The following is a 20,456-nucleotide window of genomic DNA, read 5'->3' as shown; positions in this document are numbered from 1 at the left end:
TACCAACATGGCATAGGAGTGCCTTGCCAATACTGTGGTCAGAAAGATAGGCGGTAGAGGAAGTCGGTCGTAAAGTGAAGAATTTAGTCCATTGTGCAGTCTGAAACTGAGCGTGGAAAGGTAGTGAAGGACGTGTCGATCTTTTCTGAGAAGAACGAGAAGGTGGAGAAGTATCATCAGCAGGTAATTGTCGTTGTCGTTTAGGCGTGGGACCAGAGTTGGTCCGATGTGGAACGGGCCGGCGATTCGAAAATTGCCGCACCGTAGAGGGAGAGGCCAGAAGCATAGTCAGAGGAGAGCGAAGGTCAGATAAATCGGAGTCAGTCGAGGCCTCAGTACCTGAAGCGGGTGAGGAAACAGCACAGGCAAGAGGTACAGAGGCATGAGGAGTGTCCAAAGAGTGGTCCAAAGACGAGGTGGGGTCAGAACGGGGTGCGGTATCAAGAAGGGGCCCGGGGGTAGCAGGTTCATGGACTAGGGCTGCCATGGTTAGGTTACTTCTTTCTTTTTGTTTTTAAGAAAAAAAAAGAAAGAAGAAAAGAAAAAAAAAAAGAATAAAAAAAGGGGGGACCGGGGAGGGATAGTTCCTATGAGGAATGAAAGGGCCAGAAATCTCCCTCCGCGCCCAAGAGGACCTCAGCACCGCAAGTAGCGCAGATGCAGCATGGAACCCGTGCCATACCCTACCCATCATGCCAGTAAACCGGCAATCCGGGATAGCAACCTCACATCTGCCGAGCTACCTCGGTGGACAAAAGAGACGGCGGCCGGAAATCCGCCACAAAGCATACCTCCTTCGGCCACCACCCCCGGAATCCGAAAAGTGGCTTCCAGAGATACACCCGTCGCCCGAGAGACACCCAAAGCCACCCTCCGGGATACCGGAGAGGGATCAGGACATCCCCAGGCAATCCAGATTCCACGGCAAACTACGCCACCGCCAAGAACCTCACCGGAATGGGATGGACCCCGGTACCCTTTCCCCTACCTAGGAACTAGCATGCCTGTGGAGAAAAAAAAAAAAAAAAAAAAAAAAAAAAAGGCCAAAAAGGAAGGGCAAATGGGTGGGGGGGGGGGGAGGAGGAGGAGGAGGAGGAGGAGGAAAGGAAAAAGGGGAGGATGGGGAGGATGGGATAGGGAACGGGGGATTGGGGGGTAATTAGGTTCGGTCTGAGGAAGTAGACCGACAGGTCTAATTCCTCAGACCAAGAGCCTCTTCACCACGCCAAGGAGCCCCCCTTGAAGAGGACCTCTCCTTGTAGAACATACCCTTTGCCCCAGGACTAGTTTTGTTGCAAACCTTTGCACTTTCTCTAATTTCTTGATGTGCTTTACCAGGTGTGGGTTCCATACTGGTGGTGCATACTCCAATATGGGCCTGACATACACAGTGTACAGAGTCCTGATCGATTGTGTGTGTGCACATGTTTCTGTACGTGTGTGTGTGTGTGTGTGTGTGTGTGCACCCTTGCACTCTCCTATTTGTACTTGTGTATTCGTGGTTGCACTTATGTATAAGAAAACTTTAGATTAAATGCTGTTGGCAAAGCTAAAGCTGATGAAGAGTCTGCAGGTTTGGTTTAAAAAAAACCATGGCATATGTATACTTAATATAATACATTACAAAACCCATTCAAACATGCATTCTGTATGTATATTGTACATACACAGGCTAAAACCAAGTCAAAATCTTGTACATGTTCACTGTATAGTAACTCATTTGTATGTTCATGTAAAATAAAAAATTATTGTAATAAAGTATCTGAATGATAAAGCAGTATGCCAGAATTTGTAATCACATTATGTTCATAATTCATGTCATGATACAGGTAAAGCATGTTGGCTGGTAAGTTTTTCTAATTTTTTTTACAACTGTGAATTATATCCTAAAAGTAAAAAGTTTTGAATAGATACAGAATCTCCATTTCTAGTATAAAATCTCTCTGAAGAATGCTGCACTTTCAATTTTAGATGACAGTCCCAAACTTCCTCAGCAATTTTTTTTTTTTCAATTGATGAGTACCTGTTAACAGTAAGGCCATTAACATTTTTGAAACTAGTGTAGTACTGTATCAAGCAGATTAATGTCATTGGTCCCATGTAATTCCACAATATCAAACAATTTCCACCTTTGCTACTACAATATAAATTTTTATATACATAACTGATAAATGCAACAACACATTCATTGGCATGGAGTTCTAGTGCCTTTATTCTATGATTTATCACAATGTCCCTGAAGACAGTACACAGGTGTCCCTCACTTTATGCAGTAGATGATTTATGCATTCACGGCAGCTGTACTAGGCTCAATCAGGGCATAGCTCTAAATTCTGCATAAGAATATTCAACATGTTTTTCAAATGGTACTGAATATTGCATATGTGGAATTACTGATAGAAATGGAACATCACCTAACAGTGAATTCACAAAGTGAACCACATAAAGCAAGGGAAACCTGGTAATTGAAAAAATATTTGATACAAAACCAAAATCTCTTAAAAGTGCAGTGAGCTTAGTTTGACGGATGACAGCTGGACGTTGTTTAAAAAATCAATAGGAACTAAATTAGGCAACTACTATAAGTCTTTGACACTTACTGTACTTGCCTAAGGATGGTTTGAATGTGTTAGTGTTTCTGGCAGTTAATGGAAGAAGAATTGGACATATACAGTAGTCACAAAAAATGTGCCAAACCCACATAAACTGGACAGTTTCCTTTCCTATAGTGTATGTGGCTTGAAGAAAGTTTTGTTTAAGATTTCTCGGTAATTCCCCACCTCAGGGTCAACAGCAGCTTGACTTTCGTATTTACAATGCCTTGTCCAAGAAACCACTGAACAGATCCCCATCATGTAATTTAGACCCATGTTAGATGGTTGTTCCCAACACAAATCACCCCTTAGTACACAATGGACTAGGCCAAACTATCACTGCCACTGTCACAGTTTTAGTGGATAAGTACTGCCAAGTCAGTTTCTATAAGATGCTAGTAATATATATCAAGGTTCTATCATGATCCCAAATTAATTAGTAAAATATATTATTTACATTTTAAATATTTGGGTTTAATTCAAGAGTAATGGGGAGTAACAAGTAACCATGTTGGAAGAACTTTTAACTAACAAACTGTGGAAAAAATCATAGCTGAAGAGTTCATAATCACACTTTTATATCATTTGTTTACTATAATAACCAGGAATGTATTTCTTAAATTTGTGTTTTCATTTTTACTTGTGTTTTCATTTTACTTGTTAAAAATTATATTATAATTAACCAGTATTAAAATTCATTACCCATCAGCATCAGTTAAATGTCAATGGTATGGAAACTTTCAGAGCATTAGGAAGGGTAATGGGTAATATTAATGTTTTTTAATTGAAATACTTAAAAAATACAGTATGGCTAACCAAATTAAAACTTGGTATATAACCTGAAATTTGCTACAAAAAAAAGAAAAAAGTATATATCCAACATCTAAAGCAAACTAAAAATGTATTGTACATATGAGTCAAACATACATTTTTGATCTGATTTTGCAATTGTTCAATATACAGTGGAACCTCTACTTACGAGTTTAATCTGTTCCATGACCTTGCTCGCAACTGGATTTGCTCGTTTGCAATTTTTCTCGTTTAAATTAATTGAAATGGAATTAATTCGTTCCAGTGGAATTCCAGGCACGAGAAAATACTTAATAATTTCCCTAATATCAACTCTACAGCTTATTTATCTATCACAATTCATGTAATATGACATAAACAATATTAATAACACAGAAACATGACATATACACTAGAATGAATAAAATACACGTCATTAGGTATGTGGCTAGTGGTGGTGACAGCAGCCATTGTTGTTGGGGGTTTATAGGGCCACCAGAGTGGCCATTCCTGCTCCTGACTACATGTGTAGAGAACCTAGGATAACCCAAAAAAGTCAGTAACTTATAAGTGCTACACTCTTAATGCTTCACTTAATTGCTACACTCTGCCACTGCTGCTTCATGATGTCTGCCACTGCTACCTCATGATGTCTACCACTGATGTTGCCAAAGAATCGAACATTTCTGCTATTTTGAGCTCAATTTCAAGGTACTTTTCATCGTGAAACCAATTGAAATCAATTTATTTTTGTAGTATATCTTCCATTCTATCACATGAGACCTAATAAAACGAGAATACAACCATAAAAACCATACAAAAATATTACCGCTAAGGGGAGGCTAATGGCTGAGAAATGAACTCTGTTATTTATGGTCCGATTTCTTTGATTTTTGGTGTACGTTAAGAAGCATCTTTTCATAATACAATGCCCAAGTTTCAATAAGATACTCCAACAAACAACTCAGATCGAATTCCTTAGATCAAGAGCAAGAGCCACCTCACCAGTCTCATTTAACCTCCCTTGAGGCACGTTCGCATCTGGAAATTTTGCTCACGTCTAGAAGCAAAAAATCAACCGAGCAGCTGCTCGTATCTGGAAAAACTCGCATGTGGATGCACTCGTAAGTAGAGGTTCCACTGTATAAGGCTTGTAACTAGCAAGTGAAATGAATAACAGCTATTTCAGATTGATATATGTACATCCTTCATATTTTGTCCCTCTCCTCATTGAAGATAAAATCCTTAATGAATCTTTCCCATATATATATTTTCAAGGAACACTAGACATTTGTAAAAAGAATTACACCTGATGGTTTTCTATGTAGGATAAGGGCTGTACTTGCCAACTATATAAGAGTGAACAGTGAGATACTTAGAAATTGGAAAAAAGACAAAGAAAAAATTGGTAATGATGAGTATATAAAATTAAATGATTACACAACTCTAATTAATGGAAACTAACAAAATTATGTTTTAGAAGTATAGTGTCCAAATTTGCCATAAAATACAAGACCACTAGGCCTACATTAAACAAATTTGTAACCTGGAAGCTTAAACAGGAAGCTTAAAAAGTGACATACATAAACATTTCATACACACAAATGACATTCACTTCAAGTAATATCAAGGATTAGGAAAATATTAAATTGTTGTATCCCTAATAAATCATCCCTGAATTCAAAGTTATCACTTACTGCATGTTAAGTTGTCTTACAACTGTATAAAGTACAGCTGCTCACCCTTATTGGTACTTTGTGTTTAACATGGAGTTTTATCAAAATATATGTAAATGCTGAAATATTGTCTCTAAATTATAAAAAAAAAAAAGGAATGATAATGAAATAATATTTTGTAGAGACTGAATAAAACTAATAATAAAATTTTGATATCAGCAGCTCCTGTCAGACAATAGTATACATATGTTTACATGTGTCTAACACTTTAGGAACAGCTTATGTTTGAATAGTAAAAAAATTATAATTGTTTTGCATACTAAAAGCTGAAATTTTTTTGAATTATGCTTCTTCAATTGGTTCTTGCCGCCTTGAAAATATGTGGAAAAGTGATGGTTTGGATTGATCTTGGGAATTGGAGCGCTGAAATGCACCTTTACCCACTGACCCAGGTCTGGTGGGAAAAAGATTACCAGATGAGAGAGTTCTACGTTTGAACATATCTTGAGCAAGTGTTTGGCGATCTTTGTTGATAGTTGGTGTTGGTGGTTTCTTGGATGAAAAATTACCCAAAACTGTCTGTTCCTTAACATCAAATTTGTCTTGGCTGGAAGCCATCCCAGCTCGATTGATGTGTTGATCACTTGATGCTCTAATAGACTCGTGAGAAATGGAGAACTGATGTCCAGTCTCTCCAAGTGGAATGCATTTTTTGCTAGCAAGGTCATATGATGATAGGGTTCTGTGCCTGGTTAGATCACGTGAATATACGTTATCCTGCTGATCATATGATGTGGATCTTGATATGTGGAGATCATCTGATGAGAAGGATCGGGCAAGTGGGGCATCATGGCCACACAGAAGGGTACTGTCTGAGGTAGATGTCCGAAGTTGAGACACAGCCTATTAAAACAGTAAATCAAAATTAATAATAAGTTATATAGCAACAGAAAAATATATGATAAATTGTTTTAAGTCTTTTGGTACAGAGGCTTCTTTCTGATATTTCACATGTTGCTTGTTTTTTTTTTTACCACTAGCTGTTCAACAGCCTCCCACCAGCCATAAGGAGAATTACCAATAGGCACCTGGCTGCCTTCAAATAGGAGCTGGACAGATACTTAGTCAGTGCCGGATCAGCTGGGCTGTGGTTCATACATTGGACTATGTGCAGCCAGCAGTAACAGCCTGGTTCATCAGGTGCTGATCCACCGGGAGGCCTGACCATGGACTGGGCCGTGGGGGTGTTGATCCCCAAAATTCCCTCCAGGTAGCCATTCCTTAACCCTTTGACTGTTTTGGTCGTATATATACGTCTCAAATAGAGTTAGAGCTAAGGAAGGAGTAGCAATAATGTTGAAGGATAAGCTATGGCAGGAAAAGAGGGACTACAAATGCATAAATTCAAGGATTATGTGGAGTAAAATAAAGATTGGATGTGAAAAGTGGGTTATAGTAAGCGTGTATGCACCTGGAGAAGAGAGAAGTGTAGAGGAGAGAGAGAGATTCTGGGAAATGTTGAGTGAATGCGTGGGGAGTTTTGAATCAAGTGTGAGAGTAATGGTGGTTGGGGATTTCAATGCTAAAGTGGGTAAAAATGTTATGGAGGGAGTAGTAGGTAAATTTGGGGTGCCAGGGGTAAATGTAAATGGGGAGCCTTTAATTGAGCTGTGTGTAGAAAGAAATTTGGTAATAAGTAATACATATTTTATGAAAGAGGATAAATAAATATACAAGGTATGATGTAGCACGTAATGAAAGTAGTTTGTTAGATTATGTATTGGTGGATAAAAGGTTGATGGGTAGGCTCCAGGATGTACATGTTTATAGAGGGGCAACTGATATATCGGATCATTATTTAGTTGTAGCTACAGTTAGAGTAAGAGGTAGATGGGAAAAGAGGAAGGTGGCAACAACAAGTAAGAGGGAGGTGAAAGTGTATAAACTAAGGGAGGAGGAAGTTCGGGCGAGATATAAGCGACTATTGGCAGAAAGGTGGGCTAGTGCAAAGATGAGTTGTGGGGGGGGGGGGGGTTGAAGAGGGTTGGAACAGTTTTAAAAATGCAGTATTAGAATGTGGGGCAGAAGTTTGTGGTTATAGGAGGGTGGGGGCAGGAGGAAAGAGGAGTGATTGGTGGAATGATGAAGTAAAGGGTGTGATAAAAGAGAAAAAGGTAGCTTATGAGAGGTTTTTACAAAGCAGAAGTGTTATAAGAAGAGCAGAGTATATGGAGAGTTAAAGAAAGGTGAAGAGAGAGGTGAGAGAGTGCAAAAGGAGAGCAGATGAAAGAGTGGGAGAGGCACTGTCAAGAAATTTTAATGAAAATAAGAAAAAATTTTGGAGTGAGTTAAACAAGTTAAGAAAGCCTAGGGAAAGTATGGATTTGTCCGTTAAAAACAGAGTAGGGGAGTTAGTAGATGGGGAGAGGGAGGTATTAGGTAGATGGCGAGAATATTTTGAGGAACTTTTAAATGTTGAGGAAGAAAGGGAGGCGGTAATTTCATGCACTGGCCAGGGAGGTATACCATCTTTTAGGAGTGAAGAAGAGCAGAATGTAAGTGTGGTGGAGGTACGTGAGGCATTACGTAGAATGAAAGGGAGTAAAGCAGCTCGAACTGATGGGATCATGACAGAAATGTTAAAAGTGGGGGGGGGGGGGGGGGATATAGGGTAGGAGTGGTTGGTACTTTTGTTTAATAAATGTATGAAAGAGGGGAAGGTACCTAGGGATTGGCAGAGAGCATGTATAGTCCCTTTATATAAAGGGAAAGGGGACAAAAGAGATTGTAAAAATTATAGAGGAATAAGTTTACTGAGTATACTAGGAAAAGTATACAGTAGAGTTATAATTGAAAGAATTAGAGGCAAGACAGAATGTAGAATTGCGGATGAGCAAGGAGGCTTCAGAGTGGGTAGGGGATGTGTAGATCAAGTGTTTACATTGAAGCATATATGTGAACAGTATTTAGATAAAGGTAGGGAAGTTTTTATTGCATTTATGGATTTAGAAAAGGCATATGATAGAGTGGATAGAGGAGCAATGTGGCAGATGTTGCAAGTATATGGAATAGGTGGTAAGTTACTAAATGCTGTAAAGAGCTTTTATGAGGATAGTGAGGCTCAGGTTAGGGTGTGTAGAAGAGAGGGAGAATACTTCCCGGTAAAAGTAGGTCTTAGACAGGGATGTGTAATGTCACCATGGTTGTTTAATATATTTATAGATGGGGTTGTAAAAGAAGTAAATGCTAGGGTGTTCGGGAGAGGGGTGGGATTAAATTATGGGGAATCAAATTCAAAATGGGAATTGACAGTTACTTTTTGCTGATGATACTGTGCTTATGGGAGATTCTAAAGAAAAATTGCAAAGGTTAGTGGATGAGTTTGAGAATGTGTGTAAAGGTAGAAAGTTGAAAGTGAACATAGAAAAGAGTAAGGTGATGAGGGTATCAAATGATTTAGATAAAGAAAAATTGGATATCAAATTGGGGAGGAGGAGTATGGAAGAAGTGAATGTTTTCAGATATTTGGGAGTTGACGTGTCGGCGGATGGATTTATGAAGGATGAGGTTAATCATAGAGTTGATGAGGGGAAAAAAGGTGAGTGGTGCGCTGAGGTATATGTGGAGTCAAAAAACGTTATCTATGGAGACAAAGAAGGGAATGTATGAAAGTATAGTAGTACCAACACTCTTATATGGATGTGAAGCTTGGGTGGTAAATGCAGCAGCGAGGAGACGGTTGGAGGCAGTGGAGATGTCCTGTCTAAGGGCAATGTGTGGTGTAAATATTATGCAGAAAATTCGGAGTGTGGAAATTAGGAGAAGGTGTGGAGTTAATAAAAGCATTAGTCAGAGGGCAGAAGAGGGGTTGTTGAGGTGGTTTGGTCATTTAGAGAGAATGGATCAAAGTAGAATGACATGGAAAGCATATAAATCTATAGGGGAAGGAAAGAGGGGTAGGGGTTGTCCTCGAAAGGGTTGGAAAGAGGGGGTAAAGGAGGCTTTGTGGGCGAGGAGCTTGGACTTCCAGTAAGCGTGCATGAGCATGTTAGATAGGAGTGAATGGAGACGAATGATACTTGGGACCTGACGATCTGTTGGAGTGTGAGCAGGGTAATATTTAGTGAAGGGATTCAGGGAAACCAGTTATTTTCATATAGTCGGACTTGAGTCCTGGAAATGGGAAGTACAATGCCTGCACTTTAAAGGAGGGGTTTGGGATATTGGCAGTTTGGAGGGATATGTTGTGTATCTTTATATGTATATGCTTCTAAACTGTTGTATTCTGAGCACCTCTGCAAAAGCAGTGATAATGTGTGAGTGTGGTGAAAGTGTTGAATGATGATGAAAGTATTTTCTTTTTGGGGATTTTCTTTCTTTTTTGGGTCACCCTGCCTCGGTGGGAGACGACTGACTTGTTGGAAAAAAAAAAAAAAAAAAAAAAAAATATATATATACGTCTCATGAGCCACCTTGTTTGACGTATACACATGTATACTCAAAAATTCTAGAGGCTTCAAATCAAACAGGAGAAAGCTGGTAGGCCCACATCTGAGAGAATGGGTCTGTGTGGTCAGTGTTCACCATATAAAAAAAAATCCTGCAGCACACAGTGCATAACGAAATTTTTTTTTTTTTTTTTGGATTAAAACGCAGACTTTGTGGTGTATTTATGGTTGTATTCTTGCTTTCTTGGTCTCCTTTGATAGAATAGAAAACATATTAAAGAAATACAGGTGATTTTGATTGGTTTTACTATGAAAATAACCTTAAAATGGAGCTCAAAGAAGGGGAAATGATTGACTTTTGCCGATGTTCAAAAGTAAACAAATGTTATTGTCCAACTAGCCATTCTAATATGCAGCCATGAATGGGTTGACATTTATACAATTACAATATTGTAGTAGTCTGCATAACAGTAAATCTTCTATGTTCTGTTTGAATAAAAATTCAAAATAAAAAGCAAGAGTAATATCAGAAGGGCCTGGAGATGTGACTGACGAACAAAGAAAATGTTATTTTAGAGCCAGGAATGTCTGCATTGTTCATTCTGGACCCTATTTTGAAATTCATTTTTTTAATTTTTGTGAAATTGGCCAAATTGAAAATTTTTGACCACGTTACTGGGTAGTTGAAATCAGTAAATGGGCAGTTTCTTGTACTCGATCGATAGAACAAATGGAGTTCTAAAGAAAGAGCTATGAGTTTGGTCGACTGGAACAATGGAATTAGCCGAAAATAGGGCTCAAAGTGGGCAGAATCCCCGATTCGTAAATATCACCAAGATCACTAACTTCGCGAGAGCGTAATTCCGTAAGTTTTACATCAAATTTCATTTTTTTTTGGTGTCATTACCATTGGGAAATGATTCTCTATCATTTTATAAGATTTTTTTTTTTCCCCAACGCCAGAAGATGCCTCAGAATTTGGGGTTTCGACAGTCAAGGGGTTAACGAGATAGATGGGGTGGCCCAAAGAAACACACCTTTACCATCACTCGTGCAATAGCTGTCTTGCCTGAAGTGTGTGGAAATCGCACTTCAAATGACCTTCTGAAGTGCAACATCTCTAAATCCCTCCAGAGTACAGACACTGTCTTCCACTTCCAGAAATCAAATTAAATCCACATGGATCATTCAGTGCAAAGAGTGATAAAGGCTTGATCCTCCACCCACTTATATACTCAGGTGTGTGTACTTAATGTACAAAGGGATTTGTGTAATGCCATAATCCTATAATATAATAAAGGATTGCATTTAGCCCATTACACATTTCTGTAAAAAAAATTAATCTCACTTAAGCTTATTCACATCATTCATTCTTTCTTGTTACTAATTCAGGTATGGAATATCTTTAAGGATTTTAGATTTTCTAATTACAATAGTAGAGTAATAATGTTATTGTTTAAAGAAAGTGTTAAACTTGGAAGGGTCATTCATTACTGCACAATGTACAGAAACATGTCAGAACCTTGAAGGAGAGATTTAAAACAAAGTTGGTGTGATAAATAAATGGTGGCAATCTCAAAAGATGTTGGACTGGTAGCATGACTTGGCATTCTCAGAGTGGTGCAGTTTTCCTCTCTGTGAAATAGCCATGTTTAAATTTGGTGTAATAAAACTTCAGATGCAAAAATAGTCTAACAACCATCAACAATAAAGTGAGTATGGGAAGCCCAATTGCATTCTGATTAAAAACATTTAATTGGCCACAATTAAGACCACTGACAATGCCAAATACATTACCCACAAAATACATTACCCAATGCCAAATACAGGTCCCACTGAGGCAGGGTGACTCAAAGAAGCAAATACTCACCATCATTAATTCAAATGTTGTGCTGACATCACAATTCAAATTACCCTCTGACTGAAACATTCCCACCCCTCCAGGACTTTAATCTGGCTAACACTTATGTACTTTACTATATCTTCTTCTTTCTTTCAACACACTGGCCGTATCCCACCGAGGCGGGGTGGCCCAAAAGGAAAAACGGAAGTTTCTCCTTTTACATTTAGTAATATATACAGGAGAAGGGGTTACTAGCCCCTTGCTCCCGGCATTTTAGTCGCCTCTTACAACACGCATGGCTTACGGAGGAAGAATTCTGTTCCACTTCCCCATGGAGATAAGAGGAAATAAACAAAGGACAAGAACTAGTAAGAAAACCCAGAGGGGTGTGTATATATATGCTTGTACATGTATGTGTAGTGTGACCTAAGTAGAAGTAGCAAGACGTACCTGAAATCTTGCATGTTTATGAGACAGAAAAACGGACACCAGCAATCCTACCATCATGTAAAACAATTACAGGTTTCCGTTTTACACTCACTTGGCAGGATGGTAGTACCTCCCTGGGCGGTTGCTGTCTACCAACCTACTACCTAGAACTTTACTATATACTCTACCTTATTACTCACCATTTTTCCATGCATTGACATAAAACCAGGATAGTCTGATGCACTCTTTTTAATTCTTGGATCTAGGTCAATGGCGGGATCTCGCGTTCGAATACCCAAAAGACGGAGAATTGTATCCATCTTGTTGGCATAATCCATGTGACCTGTTTGAGGAAGCAAGTATAGAGCTCAGTTTTATAAATTAACTATCCATATACTGTTGACTGTCAATCAAGACTGTAGTTATCTTTGTGAAAATGGTGTCTAATAAAAAAAAAATAATCTAAAATGAAATGAACATATGTATTAGAAAAATAAGTTACATATGTTAGATCCCCCAAAAATGGCAACAAAATTTTTAGTTACACTGACTTTGTAAATGGTCTAAGTCAGACCAAAATGTTGTCATAAGCTCCTCTCTCCTATATGCAAGTTATATGTACAGTTTGATATGGATGATTAGTTTAATTGAAATGCAGTGCATCCTAGTGGTTTTCTTTTGTGCCTAACAATGTTTTATTACATGTAAACTACAATATTTTTGTACTGCATAAGTAAAAATAAAAATATGAATTTGAATATAAGCATGGGCCTTTAAATCAGCTACCCCTATTCACCTACAGGTATGTACAGATTCTTAGGAATTTGCCTTCACAAAATAAAATATTTCATGATTTGAAAAAATGGAAATAAACCTATTTATAACTGTCAGCAAAAAAGTAACCAAAATTTAGGCATCCATATAAAACTGTGGTTTCTCATATAGAGTTCAAAAATGGAGTTGAAAACTATGCCGTAACATATACGAGTTGTGTTCAAACTGGAAGATTGACTGTTGGATACAGTCTTAAGTATTTATTTCATTTAAATATGTTAGTTTTCCTTACCAGTAACAATATCAGAGAGGTCAAAATTAAACATTCTCCTGTCTTGCCAGTCAATCGGCATCAGGCCAGCTATACGAAGACTTCCCGATGATGAACGATATAAAAACCGTAGAAGCCAATCTCCCCGACAGTATCCATTAATGATACGTCCTGAGACAATGTTTCCTGTAAAGATCACTGGTATTATCCCACTGCTTGGTGAAAGACAAAATTCTCATTCTCTTTCTCTCTCATTGTGTGTATGTGAGAGTGAGTGAGTGTAAGTGTAATTAAAAGATAGTGTAATTAACCCCTTGACTGTCGCAACCCCAAATCCTGAGGTATCCTGGTGTCACAAAATTTAAAAAAAAAAAAAATCTAATGAAATGATAGAGAATCTTTTCCCGATTGTAATAACACCAAAAGAATGAAATTTGATGGAAAACTGATGGAATTACACTCTCACGAAGTTAGCAACCTTGGCGATATTTACGAATCGGCGATTTCGCCCACTGAGCCCTATTTTCAGCTAATTCCATTGTTCTAGTCAACCAAGCTCATAGCTATTCCTTTAGAACTCCATTTTTTCTATCGATTGAGTACAAGAAACTGCCCATTTACTGATTTCAACTACCCAATAACGTGGTCAGAAATTTGCAATTTGGCCAATTTCATGAAAAAAGTATGACAATTTCAAAACAAGGTCCAGAATGGACAATTTCAAAACAAGGTCCAGAATGAACAAAGCAGACATTCCTGGCTCTAAAATAACATTTTCTTTGTTCATCAGTCACGTCTCCAGGCCCTTCTGATATTACTCTTGCTTTCTATTTTGAATTTTTATTCAAACAAAAAATAGAAGATTTACTGTGATGCAGACTACTGCAATATTGTAATAATTGTATAAATAATGTCAACCCATTCATGACTGCATATCAGAATGGCTACTTGGACATTTATTGGAAAATGACATCATTTGTTTACTGTTGAACATCGGCAAAAATCAAACATTTCCCCTACTTTGAGCTCCATTTCAAGGTTCTTTTCATAGTAAAACCAATCAAAATCACCTCTATTTCTATAATATGTTTTCCATTCTATCAAATGAGACCAAGAAAACGAGAATACAACCATAATTACTATACGAAAATAGACCACAAAGTTGGCATTTTAATTAAAAACAACAGTTGGAGTTTTTTTTCTCATAATGCACTGCGTGCTGTAGGATTTTTTTATATGGTGCACACTGACCACACAGACCTATTCTCTCACATGTGGGCCTACCAGCTTTCTCCTGCTTGATTTGAAGCTGCTAGAATTTATATGTACATCAAACACGGTGGCTCGTAAGGCGTATATATATGACCAAAACAGTCAAAGGGTTAAAAGATACTTGATCTGATACAAAGTGGGAGTTGACACAATTGTTCTTTGCAGATCAATGTTCTTTTGGAAGATTCTGAAGAAATGTTGGAAAGGTTAGTGAAACATCTTCAAACTAAGGATATCAAAGTCATGCACAGGTGAATAATTTATCAACTTGTTGGTATAACATCACTGGTATTAAAAAGGAAATGTATGGGTGTGAGGCACAGGCTTTGAATGCTGTAGTGAGAAGGCAGCTTGAGGCAGAGGAGACATGCTTGATAACATGTGGTACGAATATCAGGTACAAGGTTTGGGGTGTTGAAATTAAGGCAGTGTGGGGGTCACCAAGGGTATAATTCAGAGAACTGAGGAGTTGTGAGCATTAAGAGAGGGACATGATGATGATTGGTGTATATAAATCTGGGGTGGAAGGTAGGAGAGAGAGGGGTCTTCACAGGAACAATTGGAGGGAAGGTGTAAAGGAGGCTCGAGTTATAGGGGTTTAACCATTCAGCAGGTGTATGCAGGCATGCTAGAGTGAATGGAGATGAGTATTTTCAGTGGACATGCTGCTGGAGTGTGATCAGCATAACATAAAAAAAAAAAAAAAAACACTGGGAAACAGGTTAGCTGGGCTTAGTCCTGGAGGTGGGAAGGGCAGTACCTGCACTTTAGAGGAGTGGGGAAGTTGCAGTGGGAGGGTCATCTGAATTGTGATGTCAGCCCATTTCTGGCAAGAAAGAACTGAATGATGATGAATGCATTTCCTTTTGGTGGGAGATGGCTACCGAAGTAAACAAAATGTACATTTATTAACCCTTTCAGGGTCCAAGGCCAAAATCTGAAGTCACGCACCAGTGTCCAAGAAATTTTGAAAAAAAAAAAAAATTATTTTTTCTTACAGAATTAAAGAGCATATTTTTGTGAAGGTAATAAAACAAAAAAAAATTAGAATCTGATCAGTACTTACCGAGATACAGTGCCAAGAAGTTTGTAGAAAATGATGTGGTGGCGGCAACATCGACGAATTCCACATACGCGTATTATATTATTTTGTTGTTTTAGTTGTTTTTTCTTTTCTTTTCCAATTTTTTTCTATTCCTACTAACATTTGGGGCCTGAGAGACCAATACTGTATATAATGTATATATATAAACTCACTGTATTGAACACAATAACCGCACTAAAGTTATTATCATATTATTGTTTACCACTGTTGTTTATTACAATAAACATGCACAAATATTGTATAATACTAATGTTCTATCATATATTTACATATTTACAATCACTGGACATGGTTTTAGAACTGCTGGAGCTTGTGGAACTCCTTGAAACAAGGCACCATGCACAGAGGCACCTTACATTCCTCACACATAAACCGAGTGTCTTTGCGTCTTTGTTGCCGTCGTTTTGTTTGTGCACAGACAATGCATCTCTTCTGAGCAAATTTCTTTTGAGTTGAAGGAAGCTGTATTATGAAATGATCACCTTCTTTCCTCAAACGCTTGGGTATATTGTGATGAATTCGAGGACCATGTTGTATTGCAGGTGTTGTTACCTGGTACTTCATTATGAGTTGTCTGACAACAGACAAACAAAATTCACCATACGGTGGTCTGTTACCAGTCTTTATTTGGTACATATTATATGCATTCAGCATTGAAATGTCCATGAGATGGAAGAAAAGTTTCATGTACCACTTGTAACTCTTACGAACACAGTCAACAAAACCAATCTGCATGTCACACTTGTCAACCAAGCGCATGTTTTGTGTATAATCAATCACTGTCACTGGTTTTCGAATACGTTCATTAGTCACTCGATCAACTTTGCCACTGTCAACAATGTGACATCTCGTTTGTCATGCCACCGTAATGCCATGATGTCATTGGCAGTAAACACCTGCACGTCATCACCACGAACACCTGCGTTGAGCCTGGGCATATGTTTACGATTAGAACGCACTGTGCCACACACATCTGTCTTGTTCACTCGCATGAAATCACTGAGTAATGGGCTTGTGTACCAGTTATCGGTATATAATGTATGGCCCTTACCAAGATAAGGTGCCATCATGTTTCTCACTACGTCACCTGATATACCCAATAACATCTTGGTATCTTTCAATGTTTTACTACCCGTGTATACAACAATATCCAACACCAGGCCACTGTCACAATCACAGAGTACAAACAATTTTATACCAAAGCGGTTCCTCTTGCTCGGTATATACTGCTTGAATGACAGTCTACCTTTGAACAAAATCAAAGACTCGTCAATTACAAGATTCTTGAATGGATAAAAGTATATCCTGAACTTTTGTTTGAGATACATGAAAACATTTCTAATCTTGTATAACCTGTCACTTCTGTCAGGCCTGGTTTTGTCAGAGAAGTGCAACATACGTAACAGTAAGATAAACCTGTTCACTGGTATTATTTCACTGAAGGATGGGGTACAAATTAGCCGATCTGTGGACCAGTATGCTTTTATATTATGCTTATAGACGTGAGGCATAAGCATTATTGTTGCAAAAAGCAAATACATTTCTGCAACAGTCGTCTCTTTCCACCTGTGTAGTCTTGACTGTGGTGATAAGATCGTATTTGCCATGGTGTACTGAAAATACTTATTACTTTCCCTGACAATAATTTCCATCAATGGCTGGTCAAAGAATAATTCAAAGAATTCCAGTTCATTGGCCGTGGTTCCAAGGGGACAGGTAGGTAGAATTCCACTTTGCGAGTCATCAAAGTGGTGAGGGCTGGGAACAAAATTGGGATTTTGCTGCCAATCCCAGATACGGTTTGCTGGTGGATACTGGACATCATAGGCTGGTTGTACGGGTGGTTGTGGCGGGCTGGTGGGTGACGCTCCGCTTTGTCCTTGAACTGACGAGTCAGCAGCGTGGGTTCCCGCGTGGCACAGCGAGTCACGCATGGCGGTGCCACTACCACCACCAGCCCCACTAACACCATCCACTGATGTCTGTGGCCCATCCATGCCAAGTGTAGCCACATCATCCTCACTATCACTACCTAAAACGGGTGTAGGGCCACGGGATGTACTCCGGGATGTACTCCGGGATGAACTCCGTCCCCTGGGCACAGCATAGGGTACACTACCCGACCGCATGCGGCGGCGAACATACCGACGCTTCACTGGTGAATATGTTTCCTCACTATCACTACTCGAATGATCGTCGAGCGCAATAAAATCACAATCCACGTCAGAATCATCGTCATTACTGAAGTCAGAGGCCAGGCCACGGGAAAATATTAGTTTTCTCTTACGTTTAGGAACACCCGACCGTGAGTCACGAGTGCCCACACCAGAGGTAGAAGGTCGAGGATCGTCGGGGTTTTCTGCACTATTATCGATATCCTGGTCATTATTTTCGGTCACTAACTTATCAAAGCCGTAGAATTCGTCTTCATTTCCACTTCCATCAGTGTCAGAACTATCAGACAGGAAGAGGAGAGTCCCAATTTTCCGGGGAGTGAGAGCTGACTTGCGACGAGACATGGTGAACAAGGGTGACTGAGCCGGCGTTCCCACAATGCTATGCAGGCGCCTAGATTTTTTGTTTACGGCGCACACCCACGGCGCAGACCCATTCTCTCATATGTAGGCCTATGAGCGCTTTCGCGCTAAATTTGACGGCGCTAGAATTTTGGCGTAGATCTACGGTTTGGACACTCACCGACCAGCCGTAGATCTACGGGACGGACCCTGAAAGGGTTAAGGTACAGCATTTTGAAACTCGAAAAACATTCTAAACATTTCAGTTGTGTTAAGATGCACAGTAATAACAGTCACAACTTACTAAATGTTTGCCATTCTTTGGCATATCCAGGTACTGGAGCACCGAGGAGTATGGCGTCTTGAATAATGCCGGCACTACCTTTACGATGGCTAAGTTCCTAACAAAAGAGAAAGAATACAAGTATTTTATTATCTAACTATTGTTAATATTATCCCAAAATATCTGAAACTTTTAGGATGCAGTACTCCTTTATCATATAATGGCACAGTTTTGAGGTTTGGAAATCATAAGACTATCGTCCAATACAGCTGATTTTAGTCAGCCATATTGGACATCCAACCACAAGGTGTGCTGTTAAGCATATGCAATGAACTAACAATCTTAGGTGTGTGATAAATTATGTTCTTGAAAACTGTTCAAACACCAACTGTGAAGTTATCTACAGAAACTTTAGGTAGGAAGGTTGAAGAACAATGTATAGCTGTTGCAGCTGGCTTCTTCCACCAGGCTGTCAGTGTGATAGACCACTGCCGTTTAACTACACGACTTGTGATTTATATCGCTACATGGCCACTACTATCTTTTCATACACTGGTAAGGTTGTTGAAGCCTACAAAACTCCTGATGTATGCCAGTACAGAACCTTCTTTTTAGTGTTCCACATTTTTGTTGACTTCAAATTGAGCTATTGTTCATTATGTTCCACCTACCAGCAATAGTCACCAGTGGATGGAACAATGGCTTAATTGAAACCCAATGAAAACATGGAACACTGAAAATAAGGGTTATATATGTAGTGTCCTCCTGTACTTTGTTTCAAGCTGGGTAATCAGCCTGCATCAATGAAGCGACTCTTGGGAATAAAGGTCACCACCTCCTTATGGCTAAGGCTACCATTTATGCAATATAAATTTGCTATTCTGTGATCACCCATCCCGACATCTTAGTGCATTTATTTCCTACATCAAAATAAAACAATTAAGTATAATGGCTAGTGCAAAGAAAGTCCTACTCTCAGCCAACCATTCCCACTCATACGCAACTCTATTGCCAAACCTGTACTTTAGTAAATAAGAATGAAAGAATAGAGGAGCAGTGCATTAGTCTTACTGGCCTGTGCTATAAAGTCCTCTCATCCAACCATTTCCAATTGTTTTTTCATTAAATTCATTTCATTTTTTGTGAATGATCATTTAGTGCATGTATAGCAAGCTCATATTTTATTGGTAACCATATACTGAGAAATGTGTAATTTACAAGTCCCGAAACTTTTTTTTTTTTAAAAATGCTGGCCATCTCCACCAAGGTAGAGTTAAAAAAAAAAAAAAAAAAAAAAAAAAAAAATCACAATCATTAATTAATTCCTATGTTTTAGACATCAAATTGGGTTCAGTTTATGAGATATTGTTTTATGTGCCATGAACCTTTGGAGCAACTACTGCATAAAGTGAGGGACACCTGTAGTATAAAGTCATTGACGAGCTCCTACACCTCTTCTCGACGTCAGTTTTTACCGCAGCTTCTCATTCTGTACCCGAAACCTCAGGCAGGCATTCTCAGAAGTGAGTGCCTTGGTGGTCTCCTGCTTGTGCTCGTGCAGTACGTTTAAAACGCGCTGCATGGGACAGGTACCGGTACAATAGAACTGATGATAGACTTCTTGATTTTAAGCAGAAGCGTGTGATCGCTCGCCGTGTCATCCATGACGCTAAACGCACTTGCTGGCGAGATTGTTTCCACCATCACCTCTGCTTCCTCTATGAGTGCAGTCTGGAAAAAAGCGAGGAAATTGAGTGGTAAATACTCTCCTGACCCGGCTCCTGTTCTACGGGTCGCCAGTGTTGATGTACCAAATCCTCTTGACGTTGCCATTGAAATTGGCACTCATTTGGTCCGTATTTCCTGGGGGCTCCATCTATGCCCCTTGTTTCTTTCCTCAAAGTCTGCCAGAGAGTTAGTATCCTTGGACTTCTCTTCTCTCAGAGAAGAGCAGTATAATGTGCCTTTTACACTTCAGGAACTGGAGGCAACACTCTCAGTTTGCCGATCATCGGCAGCTGGGCCTGATGACATTCATATTCGGATGTTACAACATTTACATCAGTCAGTCCTTGTAGTCCTCTTACACCTCTTCAATCTTCTTTGGTCACAAGGAGTTCTCCCCCAGCTGTGGAATTCGCCATTGTTCTCCCTTTCTGCAAGCCGGGTAATACGGGACATGATGCCTCCCACTATTGTCCCATTGCTCTTACTAGTGCAGTTTGCAAGGTGATGGAACGTCTGGTAAATCGACATTTAATATGATATTTAGAGACACACACAAGTCTCTCCACTAGTCAATATGGCTTTCGTAAGGGCCGATCTACCATAGACCTCTTACTATGCTTGGATACGTATGTTCGTAATGCCTTTGCGAATAACCACTCGGTTATTGCCATATTTTTTGACCTAGAGAAGACATATGACACAACTTGGAGGTATAATATTTTGGCCCA

The 20,456-nt window shown here is 39.2% G+C and overlaps 1 protein-coding gene across 2 annotated transcripts in view; it reads right to left on the bottom strand.

Annotated features, from left to right (window-relative positions):
- Nucleotides 1-1,248: 1,248 nt before the first annotated feature.
- LOC128684354 (transmembrane and coiled-coil domain-containing protein 4-like) overlaps nt 1,249-20,456 on the bottom strand; it is a 67,287-nt gene continuing 48,079 nt past the window's right edge. For both annotated transcript variants that reach the window (XM_070096488.1, XM_070096492.1), the window contains 4 exons: nt 18,022-18,118; nt 12,846-13,010; nt 11,980-12,122; nt 1,249-5,962 (listed from right to left, as the gene is read on the bottom strand). In XM_070096488.1, coding sequence (XP_069952589.1) covers nt 5,402-5,962; nt 11,980-12,122; nt 12,846-13,010; nt 18,022-18,118 — 966 coding nt within the window. In that variant the 3' untranslated portion in view covers nt 1,249-5,401. The remainder of the gene's footprint in view (nt 5,963-11,979; nt 12,123-12,845; nt 13,011-18,021; nt 18,119-20,456) is intronic.

This window comes from Cherax quadricarinatus, chromosome 4, assembly GCF_038502225.1.
Source record: "Cherax quadricarinatus isolate ZL_2023a chromosome 4, ASM3850222v1, whole genome shotgun sequence".
Lineage (NCBI taxonomy): Eukaryota > Metazoa > Arthropoda > Malacostraca > Decapoda > Parastacidae > Cherax > Cherax quadricarinatus.
Note: the sequence above shows the minus strand (reverse complement) of the source record. Positions and strands in the feature narration are given on the sequence as shown.